The 23,714-nt window shown below is 43.3% G+C and overlaps 3 protein-coding genes across 7 annotated transcripts in view; 1 reads left to right on the top strand and 2 right to left on the bottom strand.

Annotated features, from left to right (window-relative positions):
• The first annotated feature begins 1,420 nt into the window (after positions 1–1,420).
• Positions 1,421–22,196, top strand: H1-6 (H1.6 linker histone, cluster member). 2 transcript variants are annotated; one of them, XM_002816515.6, is made up of 4 exons: positions 1,421–2,390; positions 18,477–18,788; positions 21,337–21,674; positions 21,957–22,196. In XM_002816515.6, the coding sequence occupies exon 1, from the start codon at positions 1,421–1,423 to the stop codon at positions 2,087–2,089; it is 669 nt and encodes a 222-aa protein (XP_002816561.6). In that variant the 3' UTR covers positions 2,090–2,390; positions 18,477–18,788; positions 21,337–21,674; positions 21,957–22,196. The 2 variants fall into 2 exon arrangements, 1 of the variants encoding a protein (XP_002816561.6); XR_008526079.2 differs by lacking the exon at positions 1,421–2,390 and adding an exon at positions 18,193–18,384.
• The window catches only part of LOC100438251 (uncharacterized), an 84,523-nt gene continuing 65,992 nt past the window's right edge, over positions 5,184–23,714 (bottom strand). Inside the window, exon 4 of the mRNA XM_054557312.2 lies at positions 5,184–5,603. Coding sequence (XP_054413287.1) covers positions 5,278–5,603 — 326 coding nt within the window. The 3' untranslated portion in view covers positions 5,184–5,277. The remainder of the gene's footprint in view (positions 5,604–23,714) is intronic.
• HFE (homeostatic iron regulator) lies at positions 13,976–22,094 on the bottom strand. 4 transcript variants are annotated; one of them, XM_002816510.4, is made up of 6 exons: positions 21,981–22,094; positions 18,407–18,670; positions 17,923–18,198; positions 16,559–16,834; positions 16,287–16,400; positions 13,976–15,333 (listed from the first exon to the last, which is right to left on the bottom strand). In XM_002816510.4, exons 1-6 carry the CDS (start codon positions 22,054–22,056, stop codon positions 15,293–15,295), a joined length of 1,047 nt encoding a protein of 348 aa, XP_002816556.1. In that variant the 5' UTR covers positions 22,057–22,094; the 3' UTR covers positions 13,976–15,292. The 4 variants fall into 4 exon arrangements, with proteins under 4 accessions (XP_002816556.1, XP_063581206.1, XP_024103842.1 ...); XM_063725136.1 differs by lacking the exon at positions 21,981–22,094 and adding an exon at positions 21,428–21,620; XM_024248074.3 differs by lacking the exon at positions 18,407–18,670 and having other exon boundaries at positions 21,981–22,063.

Below are 23,714 nucleotides of genomic sequence, written 5' to 3'. Positions count from 1 at the left end.
CAAAACAAAACTTCTAATATCCACCAAATGTCTCACACAAGTATTGGGGGATCTTCACAAAATGGCCCTTATGGAGTTTTCCTTTGCTGAGACCCCATGGCTCTGGCCACACTAATCTCATTCAGCATCCCAGAAAGGCCTCGGCCTTTGTGAGCAAGCTCTTATCTCCAGGCCTCTCACAAAGACCTGTTCCAGTAGAAGCTCAGGGGAGCACACTGGACATTATTCCAACAACCCTTTCCCCACAGCTATGCAGCCAAATCTGCCAGCTCAGTTAATTAATTAATTAAGCAATTCAGAGATGAGGGTCCGCCCAGGCTGGAGGGCAGTAGCTGCAACCTCAAGCTCCTGGGCTCTAAGTGATCCTCTTCAGTCTACCCAGAAGCTGGGACTGCAGGCATGTGCCACCACACCCAGCTAATTTTTTTTTTTTTTTTTTCGGTAGGGACCCGGCCAACCTATTCTTGAACTCCTGGTCTCCAGCCTCCTGAAGTGCTGGGATTACAAGCATGAACCACTGCGCCCAGCCAACCCGCCCAGTCTTGTTAGACATGGGGTCTGTAGTTTCTAGTAGTTTCTTGAGTCTAGGGTTCCTACCTCATGTTTTATAGTTAATTTAGGAGAGGGACTGTGTCTGTTTATCTGGGGAGGTAGGGGCGGGCAGGGGGATAGAGGGGACTTCAATTAATGAAACCAGAAGCAAAACTCAGTTGAAGACACCGGTCATGAGAGTGGCCTGATTATGGCCAATCTTACATAATGTGTGAGATCTTGATATTAGCCCATCCTTGAGAGTTCTCTATAAAGCTACAGGGACTTGGGAGCACCTTTAATTACACACAACCCATGTTCCTGTGGATTATGGTTTATTAGATTGCACATGCCTAAATAAAGACATCCTCTGCAGTCTTTTGACAATTCTATAAGCATCTTCTGACTCCACAATTAGACAGCTAAGAGATCTGTGTTACTTCCCTCACATATATAAATAATTTTAAATAAAAATCATGGCGTGAATAATTTATTTCCTCTACCGATTTGAAGCTATCCATTTGGAAGACCACTGTGAAGAGACGAAATAAGTCTTCTGCCAAAAATTACTTATTAATTTACAAGGAAAAGGGGAAGTTTTGTTCCTCTCCTTGAATTTGACTGAAAATCGAGGGCTTTCTCGAATAGTTTTGGCATCCAGGGTCATTTTTCATTAAAAAGCGAAAAGTCATGTGAAATATGAATTTCCGCAGATTATTCAGCACTAGACCCTGGGAGATTCTGTAAAAAGGGGTTTTGTTATAATCAACTTTTCCGGGTAAAACAAACACAAATACTCCTCCTCCAAGGGGCGGGGGCGGTGCCTAGGTGATGCACCAATCACAGCGCGCCCTACCCTATATAAGGCCCCGAGGCCCCGTGGCGTTTTATGCTCTTCGCTGGTTATTACGGCTTTAGTTTCTCTGTTGGTATGTCTGAAACCGTGCCTGCAGCTTCTGCCGGTGCTGTTCCAGCCGCTATGGAGAAACTTCTAACCAAGAAGCGAGGGAAGAAGCCGGCTGGCTTGACAAGTACAAGTAGCAAAGTGCCGAACCTCTCTGTGTCCAAGTTGATCACTCAGGCCCTTTCAGTGTCACAGGAACGAGTAGGTATGTCTCTGGCTGCGCTCAAGAAGGCACTGGCCGCTGCTGGCTACGACGTGGAGAAGAATAACAGCCGCATCAAACTGTCCCTTAAGAGCTTAGTGAACAAGGGAGTCCTGGTGCAAACCAGGGGTACTGGTGCCTCTGGTTCCTTCAAGCTTAGTAAGAAGGTCATTCCTAAATCTGCCAGGAGCAAGACTAAAAAGTCAGTTTCCGCCAAGACCAAGAAGCTGGTTTTATCCAGGGACTCCAAGTCACCAAAGACTGCTAAAACCAATAAGAGAGCCAAAAAGCCGAGGGCGACAGCTCCTAAAACAGCTGTTACGAGAGGGAGAAAGGCTAAAGGAGCCAAGGGTAAGCAACAGCAGAAGAGCCCAGTAAAGGCAAGGGCTGCGAAGCCAAAATTGACCCAACATCATAAAGCTAATATTAGAAAGGCCACATCTAAGAAGTAAAGAGCTTTCCGGGAGGCCGATTTGCAAAGAACCCAAAGGCTCTTTTAAGAGCCACCCACATTATTTTAAGATGGCGTAACACTGGAAACTTAAGTTTCTGTGACAGTTACCTGTAGGTTTAAGTTGTGATGCAGCTGAGTTGAAGTCTTGAGGTTGGAGAATTAATTCAGGCCAGGCTTCAAGACCATCCTGGAACATAGCCGGACTACCATCTATACCAGGGGTTCTTATTCCCCCGGCCACCGACCGGTAACTGGTCCCTGTCCGTGGCACGTTACGAACTGGGCCGCACAGCTGAGGGGTGAGTGAACATTAACCACCTGAGCTCCACCGCCTGTCAGGTTAGCTGCAGCATTAGATTCTCATAAGCTCAAACTCTATTGTGAACGGCACATGCAAGGGATCTAGGTTTCAGGCTCTTTGTGACAATCTAATGCTTGATGATCTGAGGTTGGAACAGTCTTAGTCCGGAAACCATGCCCCCAGCCCCTGCACCCCCTGGCCCGTGGTATAATTGTCTTAGAACAAAACCGGTCTCTGGTGTCAAAAAGATTGGAGACTACTGGTTTTACAAAAAAGGAAATTAATCAAGCATGGTTGGTGCGCTCCCTTAGTCCCTGCGCCCAGGCGTTTAAGGATACAGTGAGCTATGGTGGTGCTACCTCACTCCAGCCTGGGTGACAGCGAGTCAGACCTTGTCTCAAAACTTTAAAAAAAAAAAGAGTTGAAAAAGGGCTTCTTGTCAGAGACTGATGCGTATCTAGAGGTCCAGGAACTAAAAAGTCTGATGTCCAATCCTGAAAAGCTCGATGGTGTACTAGAGTAGGCTTTTACGTGTAAGATCATCTAAGTTCTGGAAATGCCAGTGTCAGGGAAGGGAAGTGGAGAGCAATTCGGCATCGAAACATAATTTGCTGATACTTTTTTTTAGCACAAGTACTACATTCTAGTCTTTCTGTGGTGTCATTGTAACTATTGTTTCTTAATATGCTGTCCACCATCTTCAAGGGATCAATAAATAGGAATCAAGGTGTCCCAGAATATGGATTAGGGGAGCTTTTTTTTTTTTTTTATTCATTAACCTGTAGCTGAAATTTAGAATTTTATTCCATTGAGTGTGACTGATAGAAATAACAAATTTGTAGGTTATAGTTGTTGCAAGAATCTTGAAATTGTGCTTGCTTATTTCCAAAGTACTATTATTATTAGGTATGTCAACAAAAACACATATTACTGTCAAGTGGTTTGATAATTATTTTAATATTATTGGTCTAATACAATTGTAACCCTATGAATTACTTTTAAGTATCTTATTTATGAAAAGAATCTATAAGTTTCATCAGACTGCCAGAGCATTGCGAACACTGAAAAATTTTAAGAATCCAAACCTTAATGGAAATGTTGGAGGCTGCCCAGTTGGGGTCTGAATTCAACCTTCCTGAATCACAAAATTGTTTTAACTCTCGGTCTGAGCTAAAGTACGTTTCTCTTTAAACAAACATAGTTTATTTTAATTTTCCTTCGATTTGTGATTTAGTATTCTTACTGATCATCATAAATATTCAATCAATGCTAATGTTAGTCTACTTTGGACCATGGTATTTCGAGAAACTTTGAACAAAGTCCCCTGCAAAACTATGCATTGCATTATTTCACATATATTTGTGTTTTCCAGACGGTTCAATAGTACCTCACTTTTCTGAACTTATTTGTATAGTTTGGCATCTTTTTAAAAATTAAGTTGTGTCCTATAATGAAAAGTTATAAACACTATGTTTTAAATTTGTATAGATAAAATCAACCACAGACCTTTCCTTGCTTGGATGTAATTGCCATTCTTTCCCAATGAGTTCGGAATTAAGAGGATTGTGCAAAAATATGCCTCACTTGCCTGACATATCAGAGAGCCCTTTTGTCTAAATGCTGTGCCCAGCAATGGACTGTCGTCAGATTCTCATCACATACAGTGAGGATGAACAACTGGCCTCCCAGCAGCTGGCTGGTCTCTCAATAATATGGGAATCCCTCAAGATGGCTTCCTGCACCTTTGCTCCTCTATCCTTGTATGTATACAAGGCTAGCATGCCTGGCATACATAAGGTTAAAAACAAAATCAACCAGTTATGGTTCTTCCTCCAGTTCTGGGGATTATTAGACCACTTTTTTTTTTTTTTTTTTTGGATGGAGCCTCGCTCTGTCACCCAGGCTAGAGTGCATTGGCACAATCTCGGCTCACTGGAACCTCCACCTCCTGGATTCAAGCAGTTCTCTGGCTCAGCCTCCCAAGTAGCTGGGATTACAGGTGCCCGCCACCACGCCCGGCTAATTTTTGTATTTTTAGTAGACGGGGGTTTCACCATCTTGGCCAGGCCGGTCTTGAACGCCTGACCTCATGATCCACCCGCCTTGGCCTACCAAACTGCTGGGATTACAAGCGTGAGCCACCGCGCCCGGCCTTAAGACCACTTTGTTTTGGCCAATAGGACAACAGCCATAGAACCCTCCGCGAATGAGAGCTTGTCCCTAAAGATGCTTTATTTGCATAGCTGTGTGCCGCAGGAGCCAAAAGGTGATAACCTTTGTTCAACACGCGCCTCCAGCCCTTTGGTTAAGTTGAAAGTACCATTCTTAGAATACACTAAAACACTTAATTTTTTTTTTTTTTTTTGAGAGGGAGTCTCGCTCTGCCACCCAGGCTGGAGGGTAGTGGCGCGATCTCGGCTCACTGCAACCTATGCCTCTGGGCTAGCTGAGCCTACAGATGCAGACCACCACGTCCGGCTAAGTTTCGTATTTGTTTTGGTAGAGATGGGGTTTCACCATTTTGGCCAGGCTGGTCTCGAGTTCTTGACCTCAAGTGTGATACACTCACTTTGGCCTCCCAAAGTGCTGGAATTACAGTCGTGAGCCACTGCGCCCAGCAAAATGCTTCTTTTGTGGAGGCAATCACTGTATTAGCGCTTGCCTCTCTATGGCTACTTTTTGCTTTGAAATTTTGTCACAATGTGGCCGGTCATTGCAAACACAATTCATTCTTATGCAGGCTATCACAGTGAATTCCGGCATCCAAACTCATTCTCGCAACGCATTTCAGCTCTTTAAAGATTTTGTGAGCGGCCCTGAAAAGGGCCTTTGGTGTTTTGTTTTGTTTTGTTTTTAAGTTCCCAGGAGACCGCGTATTCTTAGATTCAGCCGCCGAAACCATATAGAGTGCGCCCCTGACGTTTTAGGGCATATACTACATCCATGGCTGTGACGGTTTTGCGCTTGGCGTGCTCCGTATAGGTGACGGCGTCTCGAATAACGTTCTCTAAGAAAACCTTAAGCACACCTCGAGTCTCCTCGTAGATAAGACCGGAAATGCGCTTGACGCCACCGCGCCGAGCCAAACGGCGAATAGCGGGCTTTGTAATGCCCTGGATGTTATCCCGGAGCACCTTACGATGCCGCTTAGCACCACCCTTCCCCAAGCCTTTTCCGCCCTTGCCGCGACCAGACATGATTTGTATCACAGTGGAAGTTATGAACTGAAACAGTCCCTTAAATACAAACTTGGCGGACCTGATTGAAAACAACATGAATTGGCGCGGATTTTTTTTTTTTTTTTCTCAAATTAGGTCACCAAGTGGGTGGAGCAAGAAAACTGTTTCATTACGAGTTCATTGTTTTGATTGGCCAGTGACAGCTCACTCTTCCTGGGACTGGAAGGGTGTCTGCAAGTTGAATGCACTGTATTCGTGTCAGCTTAATGACGCTAAGCACAGCCCCACTCCAGATTTCTTTTTATTTGCACTTACTAATAAATTACGGAATAGTTCATTGGGGAACGTACAAATAATGTTTAAAGGAGGTCAGGTTTATAGGTCAAGGGATTTACCCTCCCAATCATTTTAATATTTTTATTTAAACCAGACATTTTGATGGCCTTCTCTGTGCTGGACAAACTATAAGTTTGGCTATGAAGCGTCACTCGTAAAGACCCTATGTTTTGGGAAGGCAAAACGGTAGCCAAATAATTGCAAATTAAAACCTCATAAGTGCAAACTTCTTTCTCGTCACCTTCCCTATCTCGATTCAAATATTTATCGAGTGACTCATTTTTCTGCAAAAGTCTGAGAGAGACAGGGAACATAAACTTAAGTCTGGATAATATGTTTTCCCGGGACGCTCTTCCTGGTCTGCTGTGCCTGTTTGGTGTGCCTGAAATTCCAAACACTCTTCCCTTCCCTCCGTTTTTAATCCCCTTTCAACTTGCTCCAGCTTTAGAGAAAAGAACATACGTTTTGTACAGTTGGGGATTAATTGAAGTGTAGGGCTAATACTTGATTAAGGTCATTACAAAATCTACAGGGTCTTCCTCTGGGAGGTTTTTGTGATAAGATTATTGGTGTTAAAATAAGGCTAATCCCCTTGAAAAATAAATAGAATAAGAGAATTGGGTCTGAATGTGGTTTGAAGAAAGGGACTTCTCAATTCAAAATTATATTCTTAGCTTCCTGCCGGAGCTTTCCAGAATGCCCAAAAGATCCACTTTTGTTTAAAAAACAAAAACACAACCCCACCCACCACTCTCTGGTTAATAAATGAATTTCTATTGGGAATATTTAGAATGGGGCTGTGGCCTGTGAGAGACATTATATAGTAACCTCAGACTTGCTCACATGAAGAGAAGAAACCCAGGAATGGAGAAAAAAGACCCAGGAAAGGCCAGAATGCTCTACATGTCATATTGTTTGTATCACTTCTGAAATAATTGATTACATTTTTGTGCCCCAAATTGGTTTTTCCATTCACTGTCCACATGCCACAACACAGACCTTATAACTAGAGACTTAGCTAGGAAGAAATGTCAAACATTACGGAGAAAAAATGCAGAGTCTGAGATCATAAGTAAAACTCTGAAATCTCAACATGCCTTTTAATTCATGAAAATAAAAAATATAGCAGCATATGCAATATGATAATTCTCTGAAAACATACATCATGTGAACTACCCTGCAACACATCTCGCCAAGTGCCATCTTCATTTAAACCAGAGATCTGGGATGCCTTTCCTTTATTTTGCCTATTATATCATTTATAAAACCCTATTTTTATTTTGATATTTTATTTACTTTCTATTTCCTGCTCCTAATATCTCCTTTCTAAACTTTTCTCAATGGTAGTGACTGAAAAACAATGAATGTCAGAACAAATATTTAAAGGATCTATACATGTAGATATATATATTTAAAATGGATTCTTCCACTCTGGGAAGAATTCAGGCATGCTCAATCTTATGGTTTGGGAGAGGGGTGGCTCACTCGCCGAATCTGTATGGCTTCTCGTTCGCTTTCCATTTCACCTTCCTCTCACCCATCAGATCAAACTCATTCGTTGAACAAGAGACCTAGGCCCTTCAGATTAAAATTCTGCAAACAAGTTGTGGTTGAGAGGATACGTGAAGCATTCAAACAAATAAACCTATGATATTAATCAGAGGTCTTGCCCTGATGCAGTGGCTCACGGCTGTAATCCCAGCAATTCAGGAGGCTGAGTTGGGAGAATCGCTTGAGCTCAGGAGTTCAAGACCATTTTGGGCAACATAGCAAGTCTTCATCTCCACTTAAAAAAAAATAACCAGAGGTCTTATGAAAATATAAATTGTCCAGAACTACCCTCCACAAACTAACTCTCTCAGAATATTTGATATGAGGAATGGAATATGGCGTGTGTGTGTGTATGTGTATATGTGTGCGTGTGTGTATGCACCTATATATGGCACCTGTATATTCAACAAACAATTCTGATAATTGGCCAGTGTTGAGAATGACTAGCAGTCCAGCATACACTATCAGTTTTAAGTATATAATTGCACTTTAGTAAAATGTAAAGAAATCCCAGAGTAGAAATACTTTTGAGCTATATTACAGGTGAGAAAATGCATAAGTATAGTCTCACCCAAGTTAGACTATGGGGGCTTTATAATGTCACAACAGTTGTTTCCAGGCATTTGGGGACATCACCACTGGTCTTGGGCAAACAACTCCTCTAGCCAATGGCTGATTTATCTCACTCCCATCTAAGGCTTCACTGCATTTCTCCTTTTCAGCAACCTAACTTATTTAAAAATATCCATTTTCTGATTCATTTTTTTCTGAATTAAACTGTCAGTGCCATTGGCACACCTTTGGTTCTGTAGCATAACCTATGTCTCTGCTGTGTTTTTTTTTTTTACCTCCACTCCTTACTTTTCTAGGAAAAAATCTCTGCTTTTTTTTTCAGTTTAAATTATTTTACAAAAAGCTTTCTTGACTTGCACTTCCTAGGCTTGCTGTCCTTGTGTGGGCACTCTCCCATAAACACTATTAATACACTTCGATTTGTTAAAAATAAAGATATTTGGACAGAAAATTTCTTTTTCTTTTTTTAATTTTTAATTTTTATTTTTTTCCTAGACTGGAGTACAGTGGCACCATGATGGCTCATGGTAGCCTACACTTCCCCGGAATCAAGTGATCCTCCCACCTCAGCCTCCCAAGTAGCTGGGACTACAGGTGTGCACGACCACATCTGACTAATTTTGTTTTTTTGTTTGTTTGTTTTGTTTTTTGAGATGGAGTTTCGCTCTTGTTGCCCAGGCTGGAGTGCAATGGCGCGATCTCGGCTCACCACAACCTCCACCTCCCAGGTTCAAGCAATTCTCCTGCCTCAGCCTCCCGAGTAGCTGGGATTACAGGCATGCACCACCACACCCGGCTAATTTTGTATTTTTAGTAGAGATGGGGTTTCTCCATGTTGAGGCTGGTCTCGAGCTCCTGACCTCAGGTGATCCGCCCACCTCGGCCTCCCAAAGTGCTGGGATTACAGGCGTGAACCACCACGCCCGGCCACTAATTTTGTATATTTTGTAGAGATGGGCTTTCCCTGTGTTGTCCAGGCTGGTCTTGAACTCCTGGGCTTAAGTGATCTGCCCACCTTGTCCTCCCAAAATGCTAGGATTACTGGTGTGAGCCACCAGGTCTGGCTGGAAAGATAATTTCTAACATTATCCTCTCTTAAACATTTGTTTCAAAAATTTTACAAACATGATAGTAATTAAATTTGATTTTCAAAATTCCCTTGAATACTTTCTTAATAGCACTCAGAAAGCACAAAGTATTTTTACATTTGTTTTAGTGATGAAATTGTGAACCCAAAGTTACACAAAGAAAAACCTGTAACATTATCCCCATACTTAAAACAGATGCCCTCATATACACAGTAAAACTTTTGGGGGCAGTAGTGAAGTTGGTTATTTACTGTTTTATGAAAGTGCCATTCAGCCAGGTGCAGTGGCTCATGACTGTAATCCCAGCACTTTGGGAGGTCGAGGCAGACCGATCACGAGGTCAGGAGTTCGAGACCAGCCTGACCAAAATGATGAAACCCCATCTCTACTCTACTAAAAATACAAAAATTAGCTGGGCGTGGTGGTGTGTGCCTGTAGTCCCAGCTACTCAGGAGGCTGGGGCAGGAGAATCACTTGAACCCGGGATGCGGAGGTTGCAGTGAGCTGAGATCGCACCACTGCACTCCAGCCTGGGAGACAGGGCGAGCTCCGTCTCGAAAAAAAAAACGAAACAATGCCGTCGTAGGGACTCAGTTTTAAGGAATAAATCAAGGATATTTAACTCAATAGACTACAGTTAGCTAACGTGACTTGCACTGAAAGTTATACAAATATTGGTACTTATTCCCCTGCCCCCAAAGTATGAATTAAAGACTCCAAAATTCTTTTTAGAATCTTCAGAGTAAGAGCTAGAATTTGATTTTTTTTAAAGAATAAAAAAATACTTTGTATCTAAATCTGGTGTATAAAATAACTTGGTGGATGATGCTTCAAGGCTATCCATCCCCACATTTCTCCCTGAATGATAAAGAGAATAAATGGATATGTCAATTCAAAAGTTAGAAATTTGGCCGGGCACGGTGGCTCACTCCTGATAATTCTTTCGGATGCTGAGGTGGGTGGATCGCATGAGCTCCGGAGATCAAGACCAGCCTGGGCAACATAGCCAGAACCCGTTTCAATAAATAATAGAAAAAAAATGAGCCAGGCGTGGTGGTCCCAGCTACTCAGGAGGCTGAGGTGGGAGGATCACTTGAGCTCAGGAGGTCGAGACTGCAGTGAGCCGTGATCGCACTACTGCACACCAGCCTTGGTGTCAGACTGAGACCCTGTCTCAACAACAACAAAACAAGTTAGAAATCTGGCTGGCGCGGTAGCTCACGCCTGTAATCCCAGCACTGTGGGAGGCCGAGGAGGGCGGATCATTTGAGGTCAGGAGTTCGAAACCAGCCTGACCAACATGATGAAACTCCATCTCTACTAAAAATACAAAAAAAATTAGCCGTGCATGGTGGCATGCACCTGTAGTCTCAGCTACTTGGGAGACTGAGGCAGGAAAATCGCTTGAACCCAGGAGGCAGAGGTTGCAGTGAGCCAAGATCATGCCACTGCATTCCAGCCTGGGTGATAGAGTGAGACTCCGTCTCAAGAAAAAAAAAAAAATTCTGTATGAACGGAACAAAATATCCTTAAATTTTAAAATACATCTGAAAGATAGTTCAAAATATTTAGGAAAAAAATTATAGGGATCAGGCAAATTCTGAGATTCCTTTTTCCCTGCAGCAAACATTAGGAGTGCTGCTATTCCTAAAAACATGTTAACAGTTGCCACACCATATGTTTCCTTGGCTCAGACATAAGTTTGTGTAGTTGTTATTCCAGAATGGCTAGAATAAAAATCCAGCACAATCATTTTCTTCAGCAAGTTAACTAACCTCTCTGTGCCTTGGTTTCATAACAGCAACATAAGCATAACAGAATAGCAGCAATAGCTCCTACCTACCTCATAAGATTCTTTGGAGGAATTAAATTAAGATTCAGAACAGAGCCTAATATCTAGTAAGTAATAATAATTGGCTAAAAAAATTTTTCTTAAGATTATATATATTCATGGGGTACAAGTACAATTTTGCTACATTGATATATTGCATTGTGGTGAAATCAGGGCCTTCAATCCATCCTGGAAAAAAGAAAAGTTTTTGAAAAGATTTCTGCCATGGAAAACTTTTAATGTACAAATTCATCCATCCAATAAATAGAAAATATATAAGTATCGACTCCAAATCCACCATATCAATCTCTTCTACACCTTAAACAATTACTCAGAAATAGAATGCTTGAGATACCAGAATGCATGCATATCAAGTAATAAATGTATGCAGGAGGTCAAGGCATCCTAGGCTTTCAAATAAAATTGTCATACAAAATACTTTAATATTGTAGTAACATTCTACATGTTAGAGTGTAGAAGTTAATCGCTGATGCAAAAAAGGAAAAGAACACCTTATACCCAAAGCCTACAGAGAGAATCACAATTACAAATATCAGCCTGCATGTGAAAATCTTTAATTTGAAAGTCAGAAATATGTAAATGATAGTCATTGTTAAATCAGATTGTGATTTGAAAAAAAGTTAGTTTAAAACTGAGTTTATGAGAAATTTGGGGATTTTAGAGACAGTGTTTTGTTTTTAAATGTGTGTGAGTTTGTGAAGAATGTTTTATAAAATACTGACAGTACTATAAGATGACATTATTATAATACAACATAAGAATTTTGGCCTGTACCTCTCAGCAGTCCTCAATCACCTGCTGTACTTGTCTCAATGATTATCAGAGTGGTTTGTTTTCCTTCTGTTGTGTTCCCAGTTCAGGCAGCTCAGCAATGGCCTGTGATTCCAGCAATTCAAATAGCTGGTAAGTAGTTTCTTGTTTGTTTTCTCAAATTTTCAGGGGCTTTTCTCTACAAGCGATTTCCAGTTCACGCACCTCCACCCATTCTTTATTCCTTTACCGTCAGGAAAACCCTCAGCCCTGCATCTCTGGTCACCGGACCACCGTGGTATGTTTACCTATGGCCACCAGGTGTCACCCTTCTCTTTACTACCATGGTTTGTGAATGGTTTTGCCAGGGGTGAATAAGAAAGAATTTAAAATGCAGGTCTTTGATTTTTCAAATGTAGTTGATCTTAAGAATTTATGAATAAAGCCAGAAAAATTAAGCTTAAAAAACACCGAAAGAAAATGAGGACTTAAAATTTCTATTAAAAAAATTAACAGGCCACAGTTGCTGATGTTTAGTAAATGTGTTACCGAAATGTGTTACTGTGAAGACTGGGGTGTTTCTTGAAATCTCAGCCCAGGTGAAATAAAACCAATATAAAACAAATGCTTACCTAATGAATTAATTGTAACATATTCTTTATGAGGTAGAAGAGTAAGTGAAGCCTTATAGCAGTCTGCTTTCAGTATACTACAATATTAAGAGAGAAAGAATTTGTCATATGCTTTCAGAATGGTTTGTTGGTAAAATAACCAGTGCCTTACAACTTAGACGACAATGTCCCTAGAGTGAAGAAACACAATTAATTCGGCTACCACAGTTGAATGAAAATATTCCGTAAGACAAAATGTAAAGAAATTAGAAGCAAAATAAATGTCTCCAAAATGACAAAGCGATTAAGTATATACACAGGATGAACAAGAACATCAATAAAATCATGCAGTATACAATACAATGTAAATTTATTAAAGTATATGCATTTTTAATGCAACAATAATACTAACAGGTAATAGACAAGCTGTTAATAGTTTATCACTGGCTAATTAAATAACAGCTTTAATTGTATTCATTTTATAGCTTTTCTACAATGAGCATAAATCACATTTACTTTTTTCTACATAACTTTTCTAACCAGAAAAAAAGAAAATGGTTTAAAAGAAGAGATGAGATATCTTTGCTAAAATTTAATGCCTACAGAAGAAACTTTTGAGCTGTACATGTTATCCTGAAGCACCTGCCCTTCAAGACAGAATGCTTGTACCACATTTATGCAGCCAAATGCATGTAGCAACATAAACACATGCCATCTGGACATATATATTAAGACTATTGACGGCCGTGCAGGGTGGCTCATGCTTGTAATCTCAGCACTTTGGGAGGCCAAGACAGGTGGATCACAAGGTCAGGAGAGTTCGAGACCAGCCTGGCCAACATGGTGAAACCCCGTCTCTACTAAAAACACAAAAATTAGCCGGGCATGTTGGTGCACACCTGTAATCCCAGCTACTCGGGAGGCTGAGGCAGGAGAATCGCTTGAACCTGGGAGGCAGAGGTTACAGTGAGCCAAGATCCTGCCATTGCACTCCAGCCTGGGCAATAGAGTCTCAAAAAAAAAAGACTCTTTTGAACATGGTGAACTGATTTCCCAGAATCTAGCAATTCCTGAGTGTCCTGGTTAGATTTTTTTTTTAATGTGCACTGGAACACCAGTGGTCCCATGGCAGGACCTGGGCATCCTCTAAGCCACTTGGTGGCTTCCATTGTACCATCTCAAAATGAGAGAGCTTACTCCACTTCTTCGAGGGAAATACCACCAGAGTTCTGACTCCAGAGGCACTGGCCTAGGGAGGACACTGTGTGTGAAGCCCAGCAGGGCCACTAGCTGTCCCCACCAATTACAGTCCTTGCGTAGGGTCCAAAGAAATGAATGCCAAAGAGAGCAACAGAGGAGCAAGGGAGTCACATTCCAGGACCTTCCTTCAGGGACTTTTAAAGGAAACATGACGGCTGAGGATCAGCTGGTTGTTTTCTGCTGTTTCCCTTCATGTGATTCAAGCTCACTCAGAAGAAACACAATGAGACAAGAGAAGAGCCATCTCCTTCCTTCTCTATTTACTCTAGGCATCTAAACTACTGAATGTAATGGTGTGTGAGATGTATCAAACGGTCAGACTGACTGAGTTTGAACCTGTTTCTATCACTGACAAGCTATGAGATACTCTATTCTTCACTTTCTTTTTTTTTTTCATTTTTTTTTATTTTTATTTTTATTTTTTTGAGATGGAGTCTCACTCTGTCACTTAGGCTGGAGTGCAGTGGCGCGAACTCGGCTCACTGCAAGCTCTGCCTCCTGGGTTCATGCCATTCTCCTGCCTCAACCTCCCGAGTAGCTGGGATTACAGGCGCCTGCCACCATGCCCAGCTGATTTTTTGTATTTTTATTAGAGACGGGGTTTCACCATGTTAGCCAGGATGGTCTCGATCTCCTGACCTCATGATCCACCCGCTTTGGCCTCCCAAAGTGCTGGGATTACAGGCGTAAGCCACCATGCCTGGCCTACTTCACTTTCTTCATCTAAAAAAGAAATGGGGATAATAGTACCTATCTCATAGAATTATTGTAAGAATTGCATGCAGTAATGCATGTAAGTAGGTGCTCAGAAGAGTTGGACATGAAGTAAGTGCTTTTATCATCATTATCATCATCCTTATCATAATTTTCATTATCAGAACAAGGAGAGACCAGGTAGAAAATTATTGTGATTCTTCAGGTCTGGAATACTAGAGTAGCATCCCAAATGAAGTCACCATTAAACTTTGCAAATATGTATGACACCTTCATGCCAATTAGAAAAAGACACCTCTTCGCAACCCCTTTCAAGATATTTGCCTCCTACCTGCTAAAAACACCCATCATACTACCCACAGATAGCCATGATGCTTTTTCTGGGACAGGTGCCTCTTCCATTCGTGCAGTGTACAGCCTTCATAGCTGTGCAACTCACACCACAATCAGATGGAAGAATCCCCATGGCTTGATGACAGATGAGTTACTGGGTAACACAGAGAGAGGATTCAAAGGAAAAGTCGAAGGAGTCCAGAAAATGCATAGATACATGTGTAAAATTCTGGTAAGGTTATGACTAGCCACGTCCCAGGGTTCAAAGCTTTTCTCAGATGTTAAAATGAATCATGTAAGTCCCCCAAATTTAAGGAGTCCTCTTCCAAAAATAGGAAATGAGATGACATAGGTGTATGTGTCTGAGGTGATGGAGGAAATGAAGGAAGCCTCTAGATGCAGCTTGAGGTTCATGAGAGGCAGTTCCAGGGGAGAGGTCACAGCTAGGGATCACTGGCATGCAGGAACTCAGAAACCTAAATGGGGAAATCTTTCTGAGGAAATGAACAGAGAAGGCTAAGAGCAAGGAGTTCTTCAGGCAATTTCTATGTTTAGGTTCAACTCTGTCCTGAAACATGAAGAGCTCATAAATGCACTCCCTCTTTGAGTCTCTAGTTTTGTCTCCTTCCCACAATGAGTCTGCAGGCTGCGTGTCACTCACGTTCAGCTAAGACGTAGTGCCCCATGGCTCCTCCTGTAGAGACAACAGACCCAGGAAAGAGGCATCACAAACCTAGGCATCATCTTGCCTCTTCTCTGTTCCTTATTTTCCTCATTCACCCGTCTCAATTTAGACCTGGGCACTATTGGATTTCAAGAAACATTATCTCTCATCTGGAAATGCTTATTGGCTTTCTAACTGGTCTCCTCACCTCTCATCTAACTTCTTAACAACACATTCACCATATAAGGGAGATCGTGGTCCTCCTTTCTTAGGATCCTTCAGTGACAACCCAGTGATCATAACCCAATATCCCAAAAGACCTTTGGACTCTGTATGAGCTGGTTTCTTTCTGATTCTCTTTTCCCTACACCACAGATGTTCAGGGGGTAGAAATGCAAAATTGGTGAGTGATAGCTATGCAAACTCAGGGTTAAGATACAGTAATTATTTCTAATCTCCCAGTATGCCTTATACTCTCCTACTTGGCATGGTTGCTCTGTCTGTGTAGACTTCCCATCATCTTCAACCTCACCTAATGGAATCAAGCTTCTCCTTCAAGATCCAGAAGGCTTTCTTGATCCCCAGCTGAATGTGATCATTCCTTCCTTTGACACCCTAAGCATTTGCTTCCTGCCTGCTTTAGGACCTCATGGGGTCTTCTTTAACTACATTTACTTGCTATCAATTTCATTCCCTACCAGATTTGGGTTCTGAGAATAGCCACAGTGACTTCTCAACCTCAAAGCCCCCGCACTACCTTAAACAGCTCTTGCAAAATAGCAGGTGCTCTGAAGATGTTTGTTGAATTAGAGACTTTCATTCTGGGGAGAACCATTATTTTCTGTCTCCCAGGGAGCTGCTGGTGTCCCCAAAGAATATAAATAAGAAAAATGCTTCCCATGGATGCCAGATCCCCTCTGCCCTTCTTCCCACTGTGCCCTGGGGCAGAGGTACTAAGAGACTTCCCCCTTGTTCCTACTCACTTGAAACCTGCCTCTTCCTTAATATTATGGACAAAATTCCAATGAACAAGATGACGACAAAAACAGCAATTCCACTGATGACTCCAATGACTAGGGTGCCAGACGGTAAGGGCTCTAAAACAGAAAAAGCAAGTTAAAGCCTTTGATTGCCACCCTCAGCCCACTCCCTAACAAAGAGCAGATCCTCATCTCACTGCCATAATTACCCCCTCAGGCACTCCTCTCAACCCCCAATAGATTTTCTCAGCTCCTGGCTCTCATCAGTCACATACCCCAGATCGCAAGGAGGGGCTGATCCAGGCCTGGGTGCTCCACCTGGCACGTATATCTCTGCTCTTCCCCAGGGGGTACAGCCAAGGTTATCCAGCCCTGGTAGGTCCCATCCCCATTGGGCAATACGTCTTTAGGTTCGAACTCCTTGGCATCCATTGGCTGCCTATCCTTCAGCCACTTCATGGTGATGTTCTGGGGGTAGTAGTTCAGGGCCCGACACCGTAGAGTGGTCACTGAAGAGGTCACATGATGTGTCACCTTCACCAAAGGAGGTACTTGACAGGAAAGAGGAAGGATGAGGAGAGGGGATCTGTTTATCCTTGCCAGGAAGATTGGAACTTTCACTTCCTTCTATAGGTTGGAGGAAGGAAATATCCTTTTCAGAAAAAAACAAGCTACAGGAGAGACACCATTTTGTGTCCTAAGATTGGACTCTAACACAGTGTCACTTGGAGAGCAGTCAAATCAGCTTGTTCTCCTCACATGTAAATATACACATCTGTTACCCATGTTCTTTGTTCTGATAGACAAAATTGCCCTTTATGTGCATTGAAAATGATTGAATACAGATGGTCAGTTTCACCTGGGTCAACCTAGGAGGCATTGTTATAAGAAGGGGCCTTGTAAGATAGGTACCCTCAGTGATTATTGCTATGTTATGTGAAAGAAACTTTTAACCTAAAGGATTCTGCTACTCTGATAAGTGGCCTCACTTGATATTTTGTCCTGATATTCATATGATAGCTGACATCTCTGAATTCTCTTTTTTTTTTTAAGATGAAGTCTCACTCTGTTGCCTAGGCTGGAGTGCAGTGGCGCGATCTCGGCTCAGTGCAACTTCCACTTCCCGGGTTCAAGCAATTCTCCTGCCTCAGCCTTCCAATTAGCTGGGACTACAGGTGCGCACGACTGTGCCCAGTTAATTTTTGTATTTTTTTTTTTAGAGACGGGTTTCACCATGTTGGTCAGGCTGGTCTCAAACTCCTGACCTCGTGATCCACACACCTTGGCCTCCCAAAGTGCTGGGATTATAGGGGTGAGCCACCACGCCCAGCCTTGACATTTCTGTATTCTTAACATGTATAAATATACAAGAGATTATTGGTTAAATAAAAAGCAAGGGCTGCAGACACTTCCCTTTGAGCCATATGCATGGAGAAAAGAAATTAAACCCATGACTTGTGGCTGTCTCATACATCTCAATTATAAGGTAGAGACTCTAGGATTGAGAAAGTCCCTTCCCAGAATTTGGAGAGGCACACAACCTCAGCCAACTCTGAAACTCCAATCAGGGATTCCATGCCCTGCATCCTCCTGCACTCTGCCACTATAGTGTGGGGGCAGAAGCATGTTTCCACCATACCTTGTTGGTCCAAAACACCTCTCCCCAGCTCCAGCAACTGCTGCAGCTGTGCAGGGCAGTCCCTCTCGAGGTAGGCCCTGTTCTGCCTGGCCCGAATCTTGTGCCTTTCCCACTCCAGCTTGGTGGGCCAGGCCCCAGGTTCTGCTGCTCTCCAGTCCAGCGTGTCAGGGCAGAATTCAAGGTGGTCCTGCCCATCGTACCCGTACTTCCAGTGGCCCTCGGTACTGTTGTCCTCTTGCATTTCACAGCCCAGGATGACCTGCAGGGTGTGGGACTCTGGAAAAATCCCCAGCCTTGTTACTGCAACCAAAGAAGTAGGTCCCTATTTCCACCATCCCCAAGGACCAAATGATCTCAAGAAGCAAATTCCTTCCCTCTTCCCTGCTCCCACAAGACCTCAGACTTCCAGCTGTTTCCTTCAAGATGCATGGAAAGATGAAAAGCTCTGACAACCTCAGGAAGGTGAGGCCCCCTGTCCACATACCCTTGCTGTGGTTGTGATTTTCCATAATAGTCCAGAAGTCAACAGTGAACATGTGATCCCACCCTTTCAGACTCTGACTCAGCTGCAGCCACATCTGGCTTGAAGTTCTACTGGAAACCCATGGAGTTCGGGGCTCTACACGGCGACTCTCATGATCATAGAACACGAACAGCTGGTCATCCACGTAGCCCAAAGCTTCAAACAAGGAAAGACCAAGGTCCTGCTCTGAGGCACCCATGAAGAGGTAGTGCAGAGAGTGTGAACCTGGAGACAGAGCAACAGGCCTTCACCATGTGTAGTAGGAGGGGAGCAGGATGTTGAGGCTCCACACACCTGCATCAACTCATACCATCAGCTGTGTCTGGTCCTCATTTTGTGAAGGGTGAGTTGCAGTCCTGTCTTTCTTCCATATGACAGTCCTGGCTGCTCTTTCCTTATGCGTCTTTCTCTGCCATACATGGCTGCCACCCCCTCACTACCCCCAGATCCTATTCCAATACTCGTGATTAGACAGACTCCACTAAAGCTGGTGGATTCTAGAAAATGTTAAGGTGTCTCTAGCCATGATAGTTGAACTCAGGAGTTGGTGCTCAGGGCAAATTAGACCCAAATCCTGAGGAAAAATTCCTTCAGTTTTTTTTTTTTTTTTTTTTTTTTTTTTTGTGACGGAGTCTCGCTCTATCACCCAGGCTGGAGTGCAGTGGCACAATCTCAGCTCACTGCAACCTGCACCTCCTGGGTTCAAGGGATTCTCCTGCCTAAGCCTCCTGAAAACCTGGGACTATAGGCGTGCGCCACCCACCAGGCTAATTTTTGTATTTTTAGTAGACATGGGGTTTCACCATGTTGGCCAAGCTTGTCTCAAGCTCCTGATCTCAAGTGATCTGCCTGCCTCAGCCACCAAAGTGCTGGGATTACAGAAGTGAGCCACCGTACCCAGCCTTGGCCCTGAATTCTTACACTGAACTGCCTATGTGGCCTCACCACTTGGAAGCCTGACTGGAATCTCAAACTTAACATGTCCAAATGCAGATCCTTGATTTACCCCAAACTGCTCTTTCCTCTGCCTTCACCATCTCAGAAATGGCATTGCCAATTACCCCACTGCTCAGGCCAATAAAATAAAGAACAAAGTCAACTTTAACTCTTCTCTTTTTCAGGGGGTCGGCGGAGACAGGGTCTTGCTCTGTCACCTAGGCTGAACTACAGTGGCACAGTCATGGCTCACTGCAGCCTCAACTTCCTGGGCTCAAGCAATAGCCCCCACCTCAGCCTCCCGAGTAGCTAGGATCACAGGTGCATGCCACCACACCCAGCTAATTTTTGTATTTTTTGTAGAGAAGGGGTTTTGCCGTGTTGCCCAGGCTGGTCTTGAACTCCTGAGCTCAGGAATCTGCCCTCCTTGGCCTCCTCCTTGGCATGAGCTACCACACCCAGCCAATCCTCTTTCTCTCACACAACATAGAATCCTTCAGCAACTTCCTTCAGAATATATTCAGGAGACAATGGTTTGTCACTCCCTTTTCTGTTCCCACCCAGCCCACTCCACCATCTCTTGCCTAGACTGTGTAACAGCTTCCTGGCTGGGCTCCCTGCTTTTACTGTTGCTCCCTTCATTCTGCTTTCCACATAGCAGCCAGAGCAATCTTTTAAAAGCCTGTGACAGATCACTGTTACTCCTTGGCTAGAATTCACACCACAGCCTACAGGCCCCTGCACAACCTTGTTTGTGGCTCCTCTGCTGAGCCCATTACCTACTTCTTGGCCTCTACTCCCCAGCACTACTTGTTTTTTTTTTTTCAACCTGAGCTTTCTAACCAGGAGTTTGTCTCCCAGGTGACATGTGGCAAAGTTTAGAGACATTTTTGGTTGTCAAGACTGGGGGAGTGCTCCTAGCACCTAGTGAATAGGGAGGACAGGATACTGCTAGACATCCTACATGCAGATGGTAGTCCCCCTTCCCACCCCCCCGCCACCCCCCCCCGCCACACACACACGTGAGTAGTGCTGAGAAAACCTGCTTTTTAATCCAACTTGCCAGGCCCACTCAGTTTGCCTGGGAAATACTGCTCCCAGTCAATATCATTCTTATTTCCTTCACGTCTCTGCTCAAGTGTCAGCCCCAGAGTGACTTGCCCTGACTTCTCTGCTTCTCACAACACCCATGGTTTCCTGATGTTGTATATCTTTCTGCTCATTTGCTTATTGTCATCTCTCCCACTAGAATGCAAAATATCAAAGGGTAAAGACTTGTTTCCCTGCTCTCTCCCTTGGGGCTTGAACAGTACAACACATGGTTGGGACTCATTTACACTTGTAAACAATGAGTATTTCTGCTCCACATGAAATTTTATTATTCAACCTCTAATGCAGTGTGATGTTTAAGAATCATAGCTATGAAGTGGAGACACGAGCTTTGCCACCAAAGCCCAGTGTACCATTGAATAAATTTGCCAGGAAGCAGGCCGTGCCATGCCTCATTCTTGTCATGTGTAAAATGTGGATACACATAGTACCAAAACTCAAAGTGCTGTGCTGAGGCTGGCGTGTGACCCACAGAACACTGTGCTACACTACGGGCAAAATCACTGTCAATTAAGATTAGAAGCAGCTGTAGTACTTGAAATAACATCAGAAAACCAGATTACTTATGTTCTTTGTAACCTGAAAAGAGTTTTATAATCTGAATTCCAGTTAACTTCTAGTAAAATAAACGTATTATTAGCTCCTACCTCCCTATGCCTAGTGAAAATCAAATAAGATCAGATATGAATGTAACTTACAACTGAGTGCATTGCTTACATGTTCATTATCAGTACTTTGTAGAGAGGCCTCTTAATTACACAGTACATTGCAAATCAATAAAGCCTGGCCGAAAAGAGAATTGTTCAGTTCAAACGTTCAAAACTAACATATACTTAATTTTCCAGGCAAAAGAACAATTGCCAAGAGTGGGGAAAGGCCGAGGTAGGCCTCTCTCCAGGAGCCTCCCACCCCAGAGACCTCCACCCCAGGTCTCACCAAAAGTGGGTGGAATGGTGAAGAATTCAGATCCCCAACGCCACTCTTTCGCGCCCCCACCGCCCAACGCATTCGTTCTGAGGTGGAAACCCCGTGCAGATCCTGCTGTGGGTTTGCTCAGCCTTCTCGGCAAGCACTCAGGGAAGAACTTCCTGTTTGGAGATGACTGGGGAAAAAACTGCACAGCTGACATTGGAAATAAACCCGACTTCCAGGTCCAAGGAGCCCCAGGCTTAGCTCAGCTCAAGTGAGGAACTACGAGATTTATTTAAAAGCATTCTGGTTGGGGAAGGGAGTGGGCGGTTCCAAAAATCACTCCGAAGAGCCCGGACAGCCGGGGGAGGGGGCAGGTCCTGGGGCGAGGGTCCCCTCTCTGCAGTTCAGTGGTAGGCACTCCCTCACGGGGTCTGGACGCAGAAAGTAGGGAGAGGGGCTTGCGGATAGAGTTGAGCAGGTCCTCCAAAGTTAGCAAACTTCCAAGCGCAAAGAAAAGCTAGTTTCGATTTTTCCACCCCCGCCGCGCCCCTAGTTCGCCCGCAGCCCTCGGACTCACGCAGCAAGCGCCCCTGCAGGACCGCGGTCTGTAAAAGCATCAGGAGGAGAAGCGCCGGCCTGGCTCGCGGGCCCATTTCCCCAGCTCTGACCACACGTCCCCGTTAAATCTCCGCTTCTTTTGAGGGGCGGGGAAACGAGGATGGCTCCAGAAGTCACCCTACAGCTATTGCCTAGGCTCAGGAGATGCCCAGTAAAACTTCCTGGTGAAAAGCAACAGGTCTTCAGAACTTTAATTCTCTCTCCTACAGCAGAAGATACCTGCTTGTGAAACACTAGGTGATCCAGTGTCCCCCTTGGTTTTTAAATCCTGAAGGGGTGTTGTGATTGGGGAAAGTACCTTCGCAATGTTCTGATCTGAACTTTAGATATTTAAATATTTATTATTTTCAAAATTCAATTATACATTTAAAAATTTTATCTCAACCTTAGACCAACTTATGTTTTATTTGACTTAGAAATATAAAGCTTTTTCATTTTGTTTTTTGATTCAATTAAATCATAACATTAACCAATTAGATCCTACTGAAACACCTTCCACAGCCTTCATAATTGAGTTATCTGACAAGTGTTTCACAAACTTTACAGTTTTGGGATTATCTGAAGAATGATTAAACATCTTGAGGCCTGCTCCTAACCCCAGACACACTGATTTAATGGGCAATTGTTAGGTAGTTAGACATTAGCAGTTGGGAGGGGATGACAGAAGAGAGCGGAAAGGCTGTCACTAAGACAGCCACTGGCCCACCTAAGTTCAGGCCCAAGACTACCCTAGTGCCACCCTAAGGGATGGAGTTTATGATAAAGTCTGTGGCCAAAATATCCTGGAGAAAGAGAAAGGGGGGTACAGGCGGAAATTCCCTAAAGTGGCACATGCCCAGTAACACAAAAGCCTGTCCTCAAGTTCACCCCAAGTTCATCATACCATCATTATAATCAAGTTTACATACAGTTTTGCCCCCCATCCCTGGGAAGCTTTTCTTAACGAATTATAGGTAAGACCATGCACAGTTTAATTTTAGATTGTATAGCTATAAACTTCAGTCAAATAACATCATCCTGTCACTCAGATACAGCCCAAACCTCAACTCCTCCCCACAAACCCCATAAAAAGCACCTTGAGCTCTGTAAAGAAGTGCTGATTTCACTTCGCAGAAATCAGCCCACTCTCTCTCCCTCAGAGTGTATTATTGTGCTTCAATAAACTTTGCTTTAAGCTTGCATTTTGGTGTTAGTTTGTAGTTCTTTGCTCACTATCACAAGAACTGAGATTGCTGGTTCAGAGCTCCAGCTCTAATAATCTCCTCGGTTAAAGGATCCATCCCAAAGCATAATTCCCAGTAACAGTATAGGATGCCACCTGGGCAATGGGATTTTAAAAGCTTTCCTCCTCCCTCAACAAAGTTTGGGAATTATTGCCTTAGACATTTCAAACCATATTAATAAATTTAATACACCTGATTTGCTCCAAACCTTTACATATCTAGCAAATTCAACAGGCATTATTTTTGTAAGCGTGTATGCAAATTTTGGCAATTCAAGAAAATCAAACAGGATATCATCAGGGCCTCAACTGTAGGCGAACAGATACAATAACATTGGAAACATGTAGAATATTGATGATGGACACATTGGGGCTGATAGTACTATTCCTTTTTTTCAATTTTTGGTAAGATATAATTAGCATACCATATAATTCATCTATGTAAAATGCAAAAATTGGCCCGGCTCAGTG

The sequence above is a fragment of the Pongo abelii genome, chromosome 5 (assembly GCF_028885655.2).
Source record: "Pongo abelii isolate AG06213 chromosome 5, NHGRI_mPonAbe1-v2.0_pri, whole genome shotgun sequence".
Taxonomy (NCBI): Eukaryota; Metazoa; Chordata; class Mammalia; order Primates; family Hominidae; genus Pongo; species Pongo abelii.
The sequence above is the reverse complement of the archived record's forward strand: the minus strand, read 5'-3'. Positions and strand labels throughout refer to the sequence as shown.

Bases quoted from the DNA above. Each gene is read 5' to 3' on its own strand.
- H1-6 (XM_002816515.6), top strand. From the start codon at position 1,421: ATGCTCTTCGCTGGTTATTACGGCTTTAGTTTCTCTGTTGGTATGTCT.
- HFE (XM_063725136.1), bottom strand. From the start codon at position 21,620: ATGTCAGCTGTGCAGTTTTTTCCCCAGTCATCTCCAAACAGGAAGTTC. The intron at 18,671-21,427 runs GTGAGACCTGGG...CTCTGTCTCCAG, and splicing joins CACCATTCCACCCACTTTTG to GTTCACACTCTCTGCACTAC. The intron at 16,401-16,558 runs GTATGTGACTGA...TTTCTGTTTTAG, and splicing joins GCCCCTCCTTGCGATCTGGG to AGCCCTTACCGTCTGGCACC.